This window comes from Leptinotarsa decemlineata, unplaced genomic scaffold, assembly GCF_025532065.1.
Source record: "Leptinotarsa decemlineata unplaced genomic scaffold, Ldec_3_MD MMD2_tig00000199_RagTag_RagTag, whole genome shotgun sequence".
Lineage (NCBI taxonomy): Eukaryota > Metazoa > Arthropoda > Insecta > Coleoptera > Chrysomelidae > Leptinotarsa > Leptinotarsa decemlineata.
The window spans coordinates 13,971,644-13,989,287 of NW_027412544.1; the positions used below are offsets into that span (position 1 = coordinate 13,971,644).

The following is a 17,644-nucleotide window of genomic DNA, read 5'->3' on the forward strand; positions in this document are numbered from 1 at the left end:
ATAATCAATTGCGATTTCTATCGTTTGACGTTATGATGGAGTAAATTTCTGTGTATTACGATTTCTATCTTGTACATTATGATGCATTAGGTGTCCCCTTCCCATTCGATTTGGCAGGTTAACGGGGGCAGGTGTGCGACGCAAGCACTCTCTGGTGAAATAAGAGCGTAGTTAACTTGTACGAACGTTCGGTCGAATGCAACCGATGGCCCCGTCACTAGGTTAGCTACAATTAGATGATGTAAGGAGGAAACTCCGGATTCGGTGAGCGGAAGGAAGCCCTGCGAAATCCTGTTGGCGTGGTTCGAGGGGCGGTACCCGCAAGGATTTCCAGAAAATCCACCCCACCACGCCTGACTGCATTCAACGCCAGGGTGTGTCCTTGGAGGCCTAACCGGCCCCCAGATCCACCGGTGCGGTCGTAACCATGATATAAATGAACCCGCTAGGGCCCTCTATATATATACGTCTTTGTCTAACCATAGAATACCTTATTGACGGGACCTCTGTGGACGGGACAGAAACCATGGACTTTTTGACAATATCGAGGTGATTATTGTGAACCTAAATATTTTGTTGAGTTGTTAGGTAACGTGATGATAGTGAAATAAAGCTAGTTAGGTTGAAATATAAGTTTTGTAAGTTTCAAATAGTTAGAATTGATCGCTAAGATAGCATTAAACGCAAATTATAGATCACAAAAACTTAATGCCTCGTCATCAAAGTGATTTCAGATGAGTCTCCATTCTGTAAGGTATTCTGTGGTTGTATTCCAAGGTCTAACCTCTACCCTCAGAGTAATAATAAGACATAAGTTGCTATGCTTATACGGTGCCTATACCAATACAATACATGTATTTTGAAGTGGATATCGGACTATCTTTTTCTGTACAACTTATGAGCGAGGGGGGGTGGCGGATAATGAGAGGTTAGGTTAGGTTATACATTAGGTATATATATAAAATAAATCATTTCAGGTGAAAATGTATTCTGTTCGAATAATTCCTACAGAAAATCTGATTTATTATTAATGATTATGGACATGAGGCCAGTTGTTTTTCCACCTACTAGATTTTTATTTATGTATAGCTTTATAATAAAGCGCGTGGTTTACTGGGTAAAAATTAAATTATTTCAAATGAACTAATTCATAACAATGATAAATGTTAATTTCAAAAGTAATGAACTTTGCTTCATGAAAGCAGATGAAGAAATTTGTGATATTTCATTCAAAATTGGTATCCAGGGGTCTTTGTGGACTGACATTATGTTTTTTTTTCAATAATTCATGCTGACGAATTCTATAATCACGAAAAAGCATTAATGTAAATGAAAAAAACTGTATTCAAACATGAATATGTTTATCATATGTGTGCTATAGGTCATATTCATTCTTTGATCAACAGACTAAAAAGGTTTCTGCTCAATGTTCAGTTTGTATACTAAATAGTTATTCTTGTGTAACCGGTGTTGAATTTGTTAGTGCTCACTTAACAACTAACTTACTAACACACAAAGAATATGATTTCCGTTTTGGGTTTTCTTTCTTTGCACGAGTTGCATATAGACAATATTCAATAAGAAATGACGGTTGTCATTTTTCTAACCTTTTTTTGGTTGGGATATGTTAAATAATATAAACCTAGTTTCAAAAACTATATTTATAAGAATAATATCAAAAAAATGATCATTGAAAACATCAAAAATATCCCCGTTCATAATGTCGATCCACATAGACCCCTAGATACCAATTTTGAATAAAATAACATAATAAAACATCAAACCTCAATCATAATTATAAATTTTCATGGTTTCTAATCGAAAATTCTTTATATCGGACATCACAAATCGTAGTGCCTGTTTATCAAATCTAAGAATAAATCACAAATTTCTTCGTCTGATTTTATGAAGCAAGGTTCATTACTTTTGAAATTACCATTTATCATTGTTATGAATTAGTTCATTTGAAATAATTTACTTTCAACTCAGTAAATTATGCGCTTTATTATAAAGCCATACATAAATAAAAATCTAGTAGATGGTAGAAAAACTGGCCCCATTTTCATAATCATCAATAATAAATCAGATTTCCTGTAGCAACTATTTGAACAGAATACATTTTCACCTGAAATGATTTATTTTATAAATATATAATATCCCTCCGATTATCAACTAAACCAACCGCCACTGTTTTATGGTCCAACTTACTTCCTGTAAACAAACAAAGTTATGCTGCCTTCAATGTAACGACGGAAAAGGCATCTCTATTGTCCTTTGTTACTCTGAGCCTCTAACCACTAACTACATACCACATTCAGTAGAAAAACATTACCAACGAACAAAATTCCAGGTTTTATAACCTTTAAATTTCATTTCGTATTTTAATAGAAAACTGAGATTATTTTTTGATTTTGCTTTCAATTTGCATTAAATAATCGTTTTTGTGAGAAATAATGTCTCTTCTAAAGAAAATTGTTGGGCCTTCTTTACAGTTCAATAGAGGTATAAAGAAACGATTGTTCAATTGGTATGGAGAAGGCATTCAGTATCCTGGATTTAAATATTATCCAAGGTAGAGAATCCCTACAATTGTTAAAAAAATATATAGGAACAATTTTTTTCAGAAAATCTGATTTTCAAGATCCTCCATATGAAGCGACAAAACTGTTTCGAGTGGAACGTATAAAACCATTAAAAGGTGCTCCATACTGGGAGAAACAAATCTTGAAAGAATTCAAGCTTGATGGAAAGGTACAATGAACGGATTTGGATTTTTTCATATAATAATTCAAACTAAACTTTCAGACAAATTCATTTGTAATCGTGAAAAATATTCCTGAAAACAATCATCGGTTATGGAGAGTGAAACATATGATCAAAATAACACCTATAACTTATCCTGACGGATTTCCTGAAAATGATGATGTTACTTTTCTTGAAGATACTGGTAAATTGAGAATAATTAAGAAAATTTCAACACTGGATGAAGCGAAATTACAATTGACTGAAAATTTCCAAAAGGATTTGAAAAAATTAGATGGCGATACTTTGAGGAGACATTCACGACAAAAATGGTTGAGTGGATGGGACACACTGTGTTAATTCACCAAATGATATTCAATGTTTGTTTTCTTCAAATTAATTACAATGCATAAATCTATAAAATTTATCAATATCTACAGAAACCATATACATGATATGCAATAGGTTCAGTGTAATGATACACATCAAGCGTTGCAATGAAAATATATGAGATAGTTGTGAGACCTGAAAAATTCTTATTTATTAATTTTTTGGGTGTTATCGGCATCGACTACTTTGGTGTCCTGGATAGGCAATGTTAATAACTCCCCGAGTCACCTAGGGATCATCATGGCTATTCACAGTTCGTCAGCCATGTAACGTTGCAGAATAAAATTCTTCAAATTAAATTTAGATATGAGACATTCTTTGAAAAACATTTTGTGTGGAGGGGTTAGTGTTCCGTATTGTTTTTTGGTTATTAAACCCTTTACAATCTGTAAAATAGAGCTAAATCAAGAGAGAATCTGCTAAAGTGTAATATAGAAGAAACTGAAAATTTCACCCCTTAAAATAACTGACAACTGCAACTTCATGTTTCTTTTACAAAACTAAATGATCATACTTGGAAGTTCAATGAAATAAAACATGGACCTAAAACATATTCCTGACATAAAAGTGTTATATAACAATAACTTCGCAACGTGGTGAAGACATGTCTATGGTATAACCTTTTGCTCCCAGTTGCATAGTCCCTTTTTCCCAGCCACAAAAAGTAACAGTTGAATGCACTGCCAATCAAGTAGATATATGAAAATGTCTATCTCAGTGCCCGATTAAACATTATTGTGAAATTTTTTCAATGTTGGAGTTAGAATTTCTATTCTGTTGAAAATGTAGTTTCTTCTCTGCAAAAACGTATGTTGACATGCAAGGTTTCTTTTCAATTTCAATAAAAATGTGAAAAATGTTCATTCATGAGGAGTGGAGGTTGGAGTTTTTTTTGCCAGAAATTATTACTCGGGTAGAGATTTTTATCTGGGACGCCCGATCAGCAAGAATTCCTGCCGTCCTGCAAGCTGTATGCATATACATTTTATCAAAAATGTGAAATTTTTTCATTCAGGAAAGGTGGAGGGTTGGACATTTTTTGTCGATAATGAATAATCTGATCGATATGCTTATCTGGAAACCTGCAAGAATTTCTGCCAATTTGCAAGGTAGGAGTTGAATTTTTTTTTTCTGTTGAAAATAATTGTTATAATCGAATTTTTTTCTCTGAGAGGCCCGACCTGTAATAGCTTATGCCAACCTGCATGTTTTTTTTTCGATTTTATGAATTTTTCAACACAGAAGTGGGGTGTTGGAATTTTTTCTGTCGGAAATGATTCGACTTGGTCGAGTTCTTCAACTGGGAGGCCCAAACTGCAAGAATTTCAGACTTCCTACAAAGTCACAAGAGCAATGATCAATGTGAACAATTTGTTGACCTGCACTTTTGTTGAATAGTTCTTTTCAACTTTAAGTCATATACCTAACCCTACTTCGTTCTCCTGCAGTATTAGATGTTTAGAATGATGTGGTTTTAGTCCATGTAAAGATTTCACTAAGTCGGTGTAAATTACTGGTTGAAAATGTGGAACGCTTCACAATTTTTCGTGTCATGCTTGCACATGGACCATGATAATATTTTCTGTATCAAATCAATTTTGGTTAATGTCCCGTGGAAACGAGTATATTTGCTGATATTGATGTAATTTAACACTTTATAAATATGCGTGCCATGTATATTATGACGACACTGATACAAGCAATTTAGTAGTAATAAGTCCAAGAAAATTCTACAAGTTTCTTTAAGTCAAAAATATATTGTCCCTCCTTTTAAAATCTTCAAGAAGCGCCATCTGGTTGTATTTAGAAATTAGCATTATCCAAAGCTTAAATAGCATGCTCAAGTTGAAAACTTTTTATAAATACTTTTTAATAGAATAATTAATAATTTCACGAAGTAGGTAATACGAATTATGCCGGCTGCAATAATGGAGTGCTCAGATTTTAGTGAATTTCAGGTAATTTTTCTCGCCGACTTTCGGAGAACTAACCTCACTATTTAACCAAAATAACCTTACCCAAAGAAATATATATTTTCCCAGATTATTCAATTAGATCAATGATTTGGATATCAGTATTTGGTTTTTAGGAAGCTTTGAAGGCTATGAGAAAGCCTCATGATGTGATCGTAAGTACAATAAATACAGTAGTTCCAACAGATTCTTTTCATGCAGACGAGGTTGCCGCTTGCAAGAGTCTATATGAAAATTTAGAAGAAGGCAATATAAAAAGAGAAAAATTCATAAAGAACTGCATTTCACTTACCACCACTAAGGTTAAAAACCTCAAGGATCAACGTGAAGGCAACTCTGATGATATCCAGCTTTCCAAAGTACTCAGAGCTGAACAAACTAAGGTAGGTATAAAAATATTCTGACAACCTTCCAGTAGTTGATCCGAATTTTTTTATACTGGCAATCACACTAGTCTGTCAGACCAGTATTCTATAATTGATTCATTCAGGGTGATATCATGCATCCAGACGTAAGTCGTAATCATTAATTTTAAGTAGCAGCATTCATGCAGGGGCATAGATATTATCTAATATATATATATATATATATATATATATATATATATATATATATATATATATATATATCTATAAGTATAAATGAAAAATGAAACAATTCGTGGACACAACACTCCAAAAAAGGGGGGGCAAACCGCGGACACGTGTTTCTGGCTATTGGCCTCATCAGCGCGGTGCAGCCAAGTGTAAAGATGGGCAACACTTGTTTGCTGAAAGCAGGAAACAACACATACGCACATATTGAAATCAGAAGAGAAATGTAAAAAAAAATATTTAAAATATAGCTGCTGTTTGACAATCCTGCTCTGAAAATGTTCAACTAATGTAAACTGCATTTACTAGTTTTGTTTAGAAAGCAATAATAAATCACTATATTCCATATATTATAATTGATTCGTAACTGAAAAATTCAAGTTAATACTGCACCAGGTATATAACTGATGATACGGCAAACAAGTGTTGCCCATCTTTACACTTGGCTGCACCACGCTGATGAGGCCAATAGCCAGAGACACGTGTCCGCGGTTTGCCCCTATTTTTTGAGTGTTGTGTCCACGAATTATTTCATTCTTGATATATATATATATATATATATATATATATATATATATATATATATAGTGATTTATTATTGCTTTCTAAACAGAACTAGTAAATGCAGTTTACATTTGTTGAACATTTTCAGAGCAGGATTGTCAAACAGCAGCTATATTTTAAATATTTTTTTACATTTTTCTTCTGATTTCAATATGTGCATTTGTTTTCGGAAAAATCTCTCATTTCTATCCCATTTTTTTGATTCACTGCTTTTTTGGTTTATCAACATCAGATTCATTATGGACCACGTCTTGTCGTTACTTATTACCTATTCTAACAAAGGTTTCATGATATCTTGTTCCTTCTTATAATAACATTCATCTCAAGTGTATTGCAATTGAGAATAATTCATAATAAAAAATCACTCTGGCTAAAGAAATTCCTATCAATATAAATTGTCAAGAATAAAATATGTGCACCAATAGTGACCTGGTCTCATAGACTAGTGTTTGCTATAGTTATTAAATACAAACTACCACTGGTAAAGCTGATCCTGGGAATATTTGGGAACATACCAATCACAAGACCTTATACCTCTTCAAATTTCCATAAAATCATAAATACATGCTTTTATAGTCTGACAGACTGTGTGCAAATAACAGAAGGGTAACATTTACTGAACTAATTCCCAATATATCTTTTTGTTTCAGTTACGTATGCTACAAGTAGAACTTAGCGTAGAAGATTTAATAAAACAAAGAACTGCCAAAGTGTTCAATGAAAGATGCAGAAGATTTTATAAACCCTTATGATGGCATGTCAAGAATTGACGGCTGTTTGAAGATTAAAGTGGAATAGAACTCTTGTCCTTGTAGTAACTTTGTTAATTGATTTTTTTAAATATAGTTATGCCTTATAATTCTTCTGAAATTCTCTGGATGAGCCATAAAATTGGCAGTATAACCCATATTTAGAAGAGAATTTCAGGCCTTGAAAAAATTTCATTTATTTAGTTTCTGGGATATAGGAAACTGAAGAATTCAGGGGTAAAATGTATAAACATCAGTCTGTATATAGGTGTGACCCAAACATTTAACAGATATTGAATTTAAAAATTTATACTGGAAATAGTATATAATCCGTGTTCCTTTTTGATCAGATGCATTTCACTTGTGTTCCATGATGAACAGATTTCAACAAAGTAGAATACATTATGGTGATTCATTTAAAAACATTTGGTGACATGCTCTGGGGTTGCGATTGGGGAAGTAACATATGTGAATATACTTGTGATGCACTGTTTGGATCCTTTGGTGTAGTAATGAATATTACTCGAGTTTTTTCCCAACATCAAACCGTTATTTTAACACCTTGACACGTGTTTCGATCATCTTTAAGAGGAAGATCAAACTGTTTGATCTTCCTCTTGAAGACAATTACCAAGGATCATACCTGTTATAAACTCTACATGTCAATTGCACGGATTTTGCGATGCCACTTCCAAAGGTTAAGCTGCAAAAATGTTCAACACATTTCATGCACCAAAAACTGTAGTATCCCCTCTGAAAACCATTTGAATTCCAAAGTTGGAATTATGTGGAGCTGTTCTATTATCAGAACTTATGCATTATTTCAAAAAAGTTGGCGATAATAAAAATGAATTTGATAAAATTTTTGCTTGGTCAGATGCTTCTGTAGCAGTTTCCTGGATTAAATTTCACCCATATCTGTGGAAAACTTTTGTAGGCAACCGCCTTAGCCATATAAGAAAAAGTTCCACTTGATCATTGGTTTCATATCAAAACTCAACATAACCCCGCGCACTACCTTCGAAAGTCACTAATAATACATTATGGTGGGTTGGTTCCGACTTTTTTGAAATCACCGGCATCTACGTGGCTAACTTTTTTAGCAGATATGATTGATAATCACACTATTTTCGCGGAAGAGAAGACTGGTTTTGTACTAACAAGCATTTCTTCTGAACGAGTTTTAGATATTCTGATTGAAAAATTTTCATCATTCACCAAAATTCAACATATAATTGCCACATTGCTTCCAAAAAAATTAAAATTATCGTTCAACTCATTTAATATTAATTTAAAATATTTGCATTCAGGTGCTCAGACAGTTCAGTTATTGATTTTCCAAAATTACTGGATATTTTCTGAAAGAGGACCATTCCCAAATGTGTAGGGGCGATCGCTCCCCCCCCTCAGAGATATCGCTTGTTCACCACCCAACATACCCTAAAATAATTAATTAATTTGTCGTATGTTGAGTTTCGTAGACAGGTAAATAGGTATAAAACCGTATGCCACACCCTCATCTCTCCTCCACCAACATCAACCTATTTAGTGTTGAAATAGAATCATTAGTGGTTAGTGGTCTTTTAGCATTGATTGTGTTTGGTGTGACCAACTTACATTTTTTTAATATTTTGAATGCAGATGTTTTGGATTTTTCTAATTGAATTGCATCTATAGTATTGGATTTTGACTTCGCCTTCGCTTCCGTTATACTGATTTATCTTTTTTTGTGGATTGTGAATTACCTAGTTTTTTGGGATGAAACGAAACAAACAAACTAATTTGATGGACTTCATCATCACTAAACGCAGTAAACTGCGTTTATCCACTTTGGGTAAGTAAATCAATAAACAATTGACTAGTGTACTTTCTATTTGACATACAACGAGCGAGTTTGAACCCTGAATTAGGTAAGCGGGTACATATCAAAATAGGCATACAAATAGCATGTGCGTAGGGTGGACAGTATTTCGCCTGGTGATCTAAAATAAAAAAAGCAGAGGACGAGCTACGACTGCAACAGCCTTCTACCAGTACTAGTATTGGCAACCAGAGCGACATCGATAAAATTGAAAATGACTTGGGGCGTTATATTGGGAAATCAATCGCCGATCATCTTAGGTGCAAATTACTAGAGAATCATTGGACACCTTCAGAGCATTTTCAGTGGCAATATTCCGACAAAATAGAAAAGGGAAAGTTAACCAAAAGGTATTTATCGAAGAAATACTTGGAACAATTTCCATGGGTCATCTACTCACCGACAGGAAGAGGATTGTTCTGCAAGTTTTGCGCAATCTTTAGTGGCGAGACAGCTGGTCATAATAAGGGATCCACATTAGGACTTTTAGTTAAAACACCGCTAAGAAAATTTATTAATTGGCAGTAAAAGACGGCTATTTGAGTGAGCATCAGAACCTGAAATATCATAAAGAGTGTCAAAAAATTGCCTCCCAATTTTTTTACACCATTATCATAACCCGCAGGATGACGTCATTAATAAGTTGGAAACTACAAGGACCCAACAAATTCAGGAAAACAGAAAAAGAATACTTCCAATTATTAAATCCATAATATGGCTTGGAAGGCAAGGTCAAGCTCTTCGAGGAAGACGTGACGATGGCCCTATCGATTTAAGGGACGATGAAGATGAGGTTGACCCTAATCCCTACAATTTACTCAAGCGACACCATCTAAACACATCACAAGAGTAACCTAACATCAGTTACACCTCTCGAAGACGATGCAGTGTAACATGTCCGGATAATATATATATATATATATATATATATATATATATATATATATATATATATATATATATATATATAATAATATATATATATATATATAATATATATATATATATATATATATATAATATATATATATATATATATATTCGCCCCCCCCCCGAGGAAAGCTTCTGGATCCGTCCATGCTGATTTAAGGATACAGTGAAATCGGTAACAAGTAAAGCGTAAATATGCTTATTCGTTAGCTTAGCAACGAAAGCTGCTCATAATGGTCTGACTTAACTTCGGATACCTTGCTGGCGGCGTTACGTCGATTTATTGCAAGACGAGGGCTTGTTTCACATATATATTCAGATAATGGGAAAACAAATCAGTTCCTGGAGGGTATGGTAATGGAAACCTGTTGTCTCTCTTCATGGCTAATCTGTTCATGAGCAGATTTGAAACAGAAGCAAGGGAAGAGTCGGATTAGTTTCCACGAACCTAGATCTGATATGTGAATGATGTATTTGCCATTTTCAATACGAATAAAAGTAAGGTAGAGAATTTTGCCTCAACAGATTTGCAAGTATAAAATTCACGTATGACATTGAAAATAACGAAGAACTACCACTCCTGGATTACTAGTTATTAAAAATGTCGCTAAGGATCTAGAATTTGATGTATATAGAAAGAATATGGGCACTTTCAGGTATATCCCTGACAGCTTCCATCATTGCCCACAACAAACAATGACAGGACTACAATTTCTTGTCGATAGACTGCTCATATTTTTCTTGAGCAAAAAAAGGTATGAGATTGAGAAACAAGTTGTTAGGGAGGTGGCTGAAAGCAATGGGTATCCATCAAATATCGGATACATTAATTAGAAAACAAGCGACCACAGAATGAGTGAGAAAGGTACTTTATAACAGGTTTCTGGATGCCTTCGAGAGCTTGGAAATCGAAAAGTGTGGAATGAGTTCTATGAATAATGACAAAGGTCTTATTTCGAATAGCCCTTTGTTTGGTCTTATACGTAATAATTATAAATATTAGAGAAAAAATGTAGGGGATAGTCACTAACATGTAGGAAATTCAAGTAGTTTAGCATAAGAACAATAACAGGTAGTAGTTAGGTAATACTAACGAGTAGTAGTTAGGTACCACTAAGTAATGTCACTAGCATATGAAAACACTAACATAGTAAAATTTAGTCATAATGATCTCCTGAGACGCTAACTCGGTTAGCAAAGAGACTGTAATTTTGTTCTGGTGTTGGGAAAGTGTTTTCAATAGATTCATTTTACGCTAGGGGTTCCAGTACGAACTATCAACATAACATCTAGTCAGGCAAATTTTGAAACAGCTCAATATCAACAAGGCGTCTGGTCCCGCTAAAGTGTTCATCATCATACTTAAAAAGTGCGCTAATGAACTCGCATCAGTATTTTGCAGACTTTTCAACCTGTCTTACAAGGAAGGGGTTTTTCCTTCTTGATGGAAGATTGTTCGCGTGCAGTTTATTTCTTTAAATATTTGGACATCTTCAACATCTTGGGCGATCATCAATATTGCTTTGTCACCCATATTTGGAATAACGTAATCAAGAAGTTTGCTTGACCGTGTGTGATATGATGGTTTGCTGGCCAAACTTTGATGCTACGGCTTGTCGGATCATTTTTGTGTAAGGGTCTCCAGCTTCCCTGCAAGTGCCTGTCTATGGATACTTTTGGAATACTTTTACAATCAACGCTGGTGTTCCCCAGAGATCTATCCTGTCTCCAACCCTCTTTTTATTGTATATCAACGACTTATTGGAAAAAAAACAAGAATCCAATATATTGCCTTGCTGACGACAGCACACTTGTCTCGTCATTCCATTTGGATTCCAAGACATCGACTGCGGATGCACCGGCAGAAGGAGGTTGCATATCTTAATGAGGATCTAGAGGTGATTTCGAATTGGGGTGAAACTAACCAGGTTCAATTTAATACCACGAAAACTAGGCTTCAGTTTTCTCAAAAAAAAAAAAAATGTGAATCAGATATAATAATGTTGGGACAGACAATTTCGCTTTCTGCTTCGATAAGTTTGTTGAGGGTTAAAATGGCACAATTATGTCGCTGGAACTGCAAAAGCTGCTTCTCAAAAGCTTGGAACACTGTTCCGAATCAGAAAACTGTACACACCTCAGCAACATTTGATACTTTATAAAGTTCAGGTGAGACCTTCTTTAGAGTATTGTTCTCATGTATGGGAGCCCCGCCCCTAAGCATACCCTGAAGCTAATGGATTCCATCCAGAAAAGAACCATTCGCCTGATTGGAGACACGAACATCACTTGCAACCTTCATTGTTTTGAACTTCAAAAAAAGGTTGGAGATTTGTTACTCTTTTATAGATACTTTCACCAGGAGCGGTACATAGAAATACGCGACTATCACTATCATCTTCAGAAAATACGTGAAATGGAAATGCAATAAAAAGAGGGTTAAAACCAGTTATTGGAGTTTTAAATGTTTGAATATTCCACAATTTTTAATGACCTGGAGGGAGGCAGAATTGTTAGTCCACATAATGATTTGTAATTTACAATTTTTTTATGTAACTGGTGGGGTCACTGTTTATTCAAAACCTGCCGTTCCAAGAATATGAAAAGAACATATTGTTACTTGAATTTATTTCATTCATCAAATAATTACAAAACAAAAATAATAAAAATCAAGTACTTATATTACATAATAATAAATAATATTCCAGTTATGGAAAAATCTCAAACATACCACAATCTGAGAAATAAATGAATCGAAATGAATGATGAATAATTGAATTGAATTTCCTTACTTAAAATGGTATGCAGGTTATTAATACTAAATTCCACGCTTTAGTCTAGTCTTATATAAGAGAGAAATAAATATAAAAATTATGCCATGAACAATATCTTACAAGAATAACCTTACAGACTGAATAAAGAGCAACAGATCTGTGGTCAAAATATATAAAAATTGACTACATTGATGTAGGAGACCAGAAGTTCATCTCTCTGAGTTCAGAAGGTTTAGCCTTGAATACTGGCGACTTTTTCAAACCCACATCATCTATGCTAGCTGTAGAAGATGATCTTTCCAATTCTTCCTTAGATTCTACGATGCGATCCACAGATGCAGACATTTCACGTTTTGCCAGTAAATTCGATAAGATCCAACCACCTGCAAACAAAATGATTATAAATATTGGAGGATTGACTTACTCAAGCATAATATATAGATACAGCTAAGAAACGTCCCTAAGCTATACAATTCAGGTCAAGTTACGACACAAGAGTATCACTTCCGTACCTACCTGTCAAAAATTGACAGATTGCTAACTGGTCTCATTTTCCAGGAAATTTTAAAGCGAATTGGTGTCAATATTACAAGTATAGTTTCGAGCATTAAGTATAGAAGTGAAATTTTGTGTTCAAAATACCAAAGTATTAATGAAATTATTTTGAAGATGTTTGACTACTTTACTGAAAAAATTAAAGAGAACCAAAACTCACTTCATTCTCAGAGTTTACTAAAGATAAAAGAAACGCACACATTAAATCTCAATTTTCTAATGGGCAAGGAATTAATAGATATTTTTGGTTGAACAAAATATCCCCAAGTTCTTCATTTGGTTAGGGCCAATTGAGGCTTTCTGTTGTATCCCCCAGTAGGCAATTGAATTGTAAAGTTATAATTTACATATTTCAATCTTATGTAATGTCATTAATGAAGTACTTGCTGTAAATCGTAACCTCGAAGAATTTCTTATGTTGAAGTGATAAATGAGAAAGATGATATTTTACTAAACGTTGATGTCTTTTAAACAAAAGCTCTGCTCTTATCGCCAAACCAATTTGTTCACATATTTTGTTTTAATTGTACTCTAATCTGTATATGTTGCGAATAAAGTTATTATTATTACTATTAGAATCCAAATAATGATATAATTGTATTGAGAGTCACAGGAATGGAAATCTCTCTCAAATAAAGTGATAATAGCATATGTTTCTAAATAAGTCTTAGTAAATAAATTGAAAGGGTATATTTTTAGGAGAGGTTAGTTTTTGGGAAAGAAAGGTTTTGGTTTTCTACTTATCCATCTTGATTCAAAAAATGTGGGAATCTGTCAAAGAAAGGAAGGAGGCAATCAATTCCAAAAATTAACTCTATATAAAGATGTGTAGATTCCCTCATTTTTTGTATCAAGATGGAGACGTAGAAATCCAAAACCTTTATTTCCTTAGTAGATATATTTCGATGGTACAAATATTTACAAAATTCTTACCTTTCGATCTATCAACGTCGGTAAAGGCCCCAGTGAAATATTTATTAATTACTTTTCTGTTTGACTTAGGAGAAGAATGGGGTGATGTTAGAGGCGATGCTGGCAAGGATTTACTTCCTCTCCTTTTTTGTCCATCATATTTCTCCAGTGGCTGGGATCCATCACAATTGTTATTTTCTGATAGAGTGAATCCGTGAATCACTTTTCCAGAGACCATCTGACTGGCGACCCTGATAATGGAACTACCACATTTGGCGGCCTCACCTTTGAATCCATCATCAGTTCCAGATGATTTTATTTTCATCTGCGGAGTGGTTTGAGGAGGAGGGCTCACATCTAAAAATTGATAACATTTGTCAATTAAGTGAGTGAGGCGAAAAAACTGAAAGAATATAATGTGAATACAATTCATTAAGAATCAATGAAATAGTATCAGAGCATTTAGTTTCTTCCCTTAAAAAAATATGGCCCAACAATGAAATTTCCAATTATGTTGCCCCATACATTTATGGACCACTTTTTCTGACTGGTAAGTTTGAAAGAAATGGGGGTTATCTGTTGAATAATAATGGAAATTATGTTTTTTTTTTTTTTTGGGAAAGAAAGTTTTTGGCTTTCTACTACTCCATCTGATACAAAAAAATGGATGAGAGAATCTTCCAAAGAAAGGAAGGATTAATCAATTTGAAAATAAGTAACTCTATACATGGATGTGTAGATCATGCAAAGAAGTAACTTTCAGACACAAACTGAAAGAAAGTCCTCCTGAAACAGCTACTTTCATATAAACATTGAATTACACGAAAGAAAAAAAAAATTCTTTCGAAAAAAATACTTCTATATGAACACTGAATTATACAGAAGATACTTTTCTCTATTCAGTTTGTATATCGAACATTTGTGGAGGAATAAGAATCAGATATCATTCACATGAGTTCTACTTTGAATGAATGGTAATAAATTGTACTCACATGGAACACTGTCACCCTAACTGGTATACACGTGTTTCGCCTTAAGACACTTGCCCTAAGGCTCTTCAGTACCAAATTGGATAACATTATAGAAAATACACACTTAAGGCGAAACACGTGTATACCAGTTAGGGTGACAGTGTTCCATGTGAGTACAATTTATTACCATTCATTCAAAGTAGAACTCATGTGAATGATATCTGATTCTTAATCCTCCACAAATGTTCGATATACAAACTGAATAGAGAAAAGTATCTTCTGTATAATTCAGTGTTCATATAGAAGAATTTGTTTCGAAAGAATTTTTTTTTTCTTTCGTGTAATTCAATGTTTATATGAAAGTAGCTGTTTCAGGAGGACTTTCTTTCAGTTTGTGTCTGAAAGTTACTTCTTTGCATGATCTACACATCCATGTATAGAGTTACTTATTTTCAAATTGATTAATCCTTCCTTTCTTTGGAAGATTCTCTCATCCATTTTTTTGTATCAGATGGAGTAGTAGAAAGCCAAAAACTTTCTTTCCCAAAAAATTATTCACTCCTAAAAATATAACCCTTTCAAAGGAAATTATGTCTATTTTACACATTTTTATGAAATGTTGCTTCATCGAAAAATAAGATATAATTTAAAAAATCTCTATCTTGTAGCAACTGTTACTGAGCCCATTCACAAAATGTTACTCTTTTCTCAAAATTATCATCTAATAACTCTTGATGTAACTGTACTCAAAATCTGTCAATTTTAGGAGCTGTCATATTAACAAAAATTGTAGAAATAAAGTAGTTCTTCAAAATGGTAGAATAACATACTGGGTGTTTCATTTGAAAATATCAAGTTTTTGATATTCAAAGTTTGTCAAGTTAATGCCCCTGTATTAAATCTCCTGTTTGAGAAATATAATTTTCAATCCATATCGACATTTCATCTCACTCTTGGTATTGCATGCTTCAAATATTTCTGCTTAAATTCTATTCATAAAGTTTTTATGATGGCATTTACGGTTTCTTTCAGCAATAACTTGACAACGCCGCAAAATTTTCGAAAAAAGGAAATACCTCAGTTCAACGGTGAAAAAATTTACAGGGGGGGTCCATTTAAAAAAAATGATGACTTGTATTGCCCCGCTTCCAAGGAACACTCTGTAGATTCCAAAATGTTTTTAAAATAAGCAACATAAACCATATAACTTTCATTAAAAATGTTTATCATACTCCTCATTAAAGGCGAGATACTGTACTTCCTCACGCTAATGGGCCACCCTGTATATTAACTTAATAAAATGATTTTAATTATAGACAACTATAAATAAACTTTCATGTACCTTCTAGTCACGGTTGAGGATTTCCAATAAAAAAATTATCGTTTATTAATTTTTTAAGATCTGCATTATAAAAATGAAAATGCAATAATGAACATATTTGGAAAAACTGAGGTAAATGAATGAATCAATTCTTGAGTCTAGTAAGCAAGACTTTTAGAAGATAGCTAATAATATGACAAAGCAATATTCACTTACATAATGCAATTTCTGATGACATTTCAGTATAATACTCGATATAGCTACACACAAACTAATATTAACGCTACGCACCTAAAAAACTAACAAATGTTTAATGGATGATATTTGGTTTAACCTGTTATATCTAATATACAAATAATAAGCCTTCAACTAGGTCCTCAAAAATACCATTGGCACAAACAAGTGATATTTTCTCACTGAATGTTTTGCAGCTACTAACAACAGGTTGTTAATTCGCGATCATGTATAATTAAATTTAGCCAATGAAACTCGTTTAGCGATCCTACCATTGTTAGAATGACGTTATCAAATATTAAGATAATTTACTATCAGACTGCTTTTCCTAAGACATTCATAAACATTTATGTGATAAGCAAAACCACATTTGGTACATGAAATTCAAGTGGGGATATGAAAAACGAAATGTGGTAATCTATTTCAACAAGAATAAAAATATGTAAGTGTATTTTTGTGTAAAACTAATATGACACATTTGTTCAAATTCATTAAAAAATTATATTTAAGGTTTTCAGAATGCATCTTTCTCCATGTTACTTTGCAAAACTTTTATTATATTTCGGTTTTTGTAATTATAAGGAAAATGTTGAAGTATATTTTTGAAAATAAACAAACAGATTTTTTTGCAGAAGGTAAAAAGAGGGCCTTGAAGACTGAACTTTTCATGTCAATTCTCAAGTAGGTGCTTTTTAAGTCCACCCACCTCCTCTATCTAATACAATATCATTTTAGACTGACTTTCTTCTGTTTAAAATCTGTCTTTCCGTTAACCAGCTGTCGCACCTCTACGAACGACAACCCTCAGAAGTCGAAACTTGTGCGAGCTAAGGAATAACAAGGTCTTACCTTTTAACGAGTGATTCCTAACACGGGATGGACGATAGCAAGTGGAAATCGATCGTTTAGCCTGCGACTTGAACCACCGACTAACACGGCGATCGATTTGAGTGAGTGAACAAATCACCCACGTCGAACCGACCGGCTACCGTCCATTTCATAATTGACATGGTGCACCAGAGTTTAACAAAAAAGGTTTCACAGAACACGAAGCTGATAATATATTTATTTAGGA

General features: G+C 33.6%; 3 protein-coding genes, 1 long non-coding RNA gene and 1 pseudogene across 6 annotated transcripts in view; 3 read left to right on the plus strand and 2 right to left on the minus strand.

Annotated features, from left to right (window-relative positions):
- Positions 1-2,307: 2,307 nt before the first annotated feature.
- LOC111506546 (mitochondrial ribosomal protein L30) lies at positions 2,308-3,275 on the plus strand. Its single transcript, XM_023161654.2, has 3 exons — positions 2,308-2,572; positions 2,625-2,751; positions 2,806-3,275. Exons 1-3 carry the CDS (start codon positions 2,454-2,456, stop codon positions 3,100-3,102), a joined length of 543 nt encoding a protein of 180 aa, XP_023017422.2. The 5' UTR covers positions 2,308-2,453; the 3' UTR covers positions 3,103-3,275.
- Positions 3,276-4,651: 1,376 nt separating this feature from the next.
- LOC111506550 (U6 spliceosomal RNA) lies at positions 4,652-4,752 on the minus strand (annotated as a pseudogene).
- A 101-nt stretch (positions 4,753-4,853) lies between these two features.
- Positions 4,854-7,121, plus strand: Ccdc58 (Coiled-coil domain-containing 58). Its single transcript, XM_023161655.2, has 3 exons — positions 4,854-5,090; positions 5,222-5,488; positions 6,913-7,121. Exons 1-3 carry the CDS (start codon positions 5,046-5,048, stop codon positions 7,012-7,014), a joined length of 414 nt encoding a protein of 137 aa, XP_023017423.1. The 5' UTR covers positions 4,854-5,045; the 3' UTR covers positions 7,015-7,121.
- Positions 7,122-12,413: 5,292 nt separating this feature from the next.
- The window catches only part of LOC111506545 (uncharacterized), a 32,798-nt gene continuing 27,567 nt past the window's right edge, over positions 12,414-17,644 (minus strand). For all 3 annotated transcript variants that reach the window (XM_074172996.1, XM_074172997.1, XM_074172998.1), the window contains 2 exons: positions 14,065-14,400; positions 12,414-12,959 (listed from right to left, as the gene is read on the minus strand). In XM_074172996.1, the coding sequence (XP_074029097.1) occupies positions 12,760-12,959; positions 14,065-14,400 (536 nt within the window). In that variant the 3' untranslated portion in view covers positions 12,414-12,759. The remainder of the gene's footprint in view (positions 12,960-14,064; positions 14,401-17,644) is intronic.
- Positions 16,603-17,584, plus strand: LOC141481455 (uncharacterized). Its single transcript, XR_012464988.1, has 3 exons — positions 16,603-17,011; positions 17,202-17,250; positions 17,305-17,584. It is a non-coding gene; the product is annotated as an uncharacterized lncRNA (long non-coding RNA).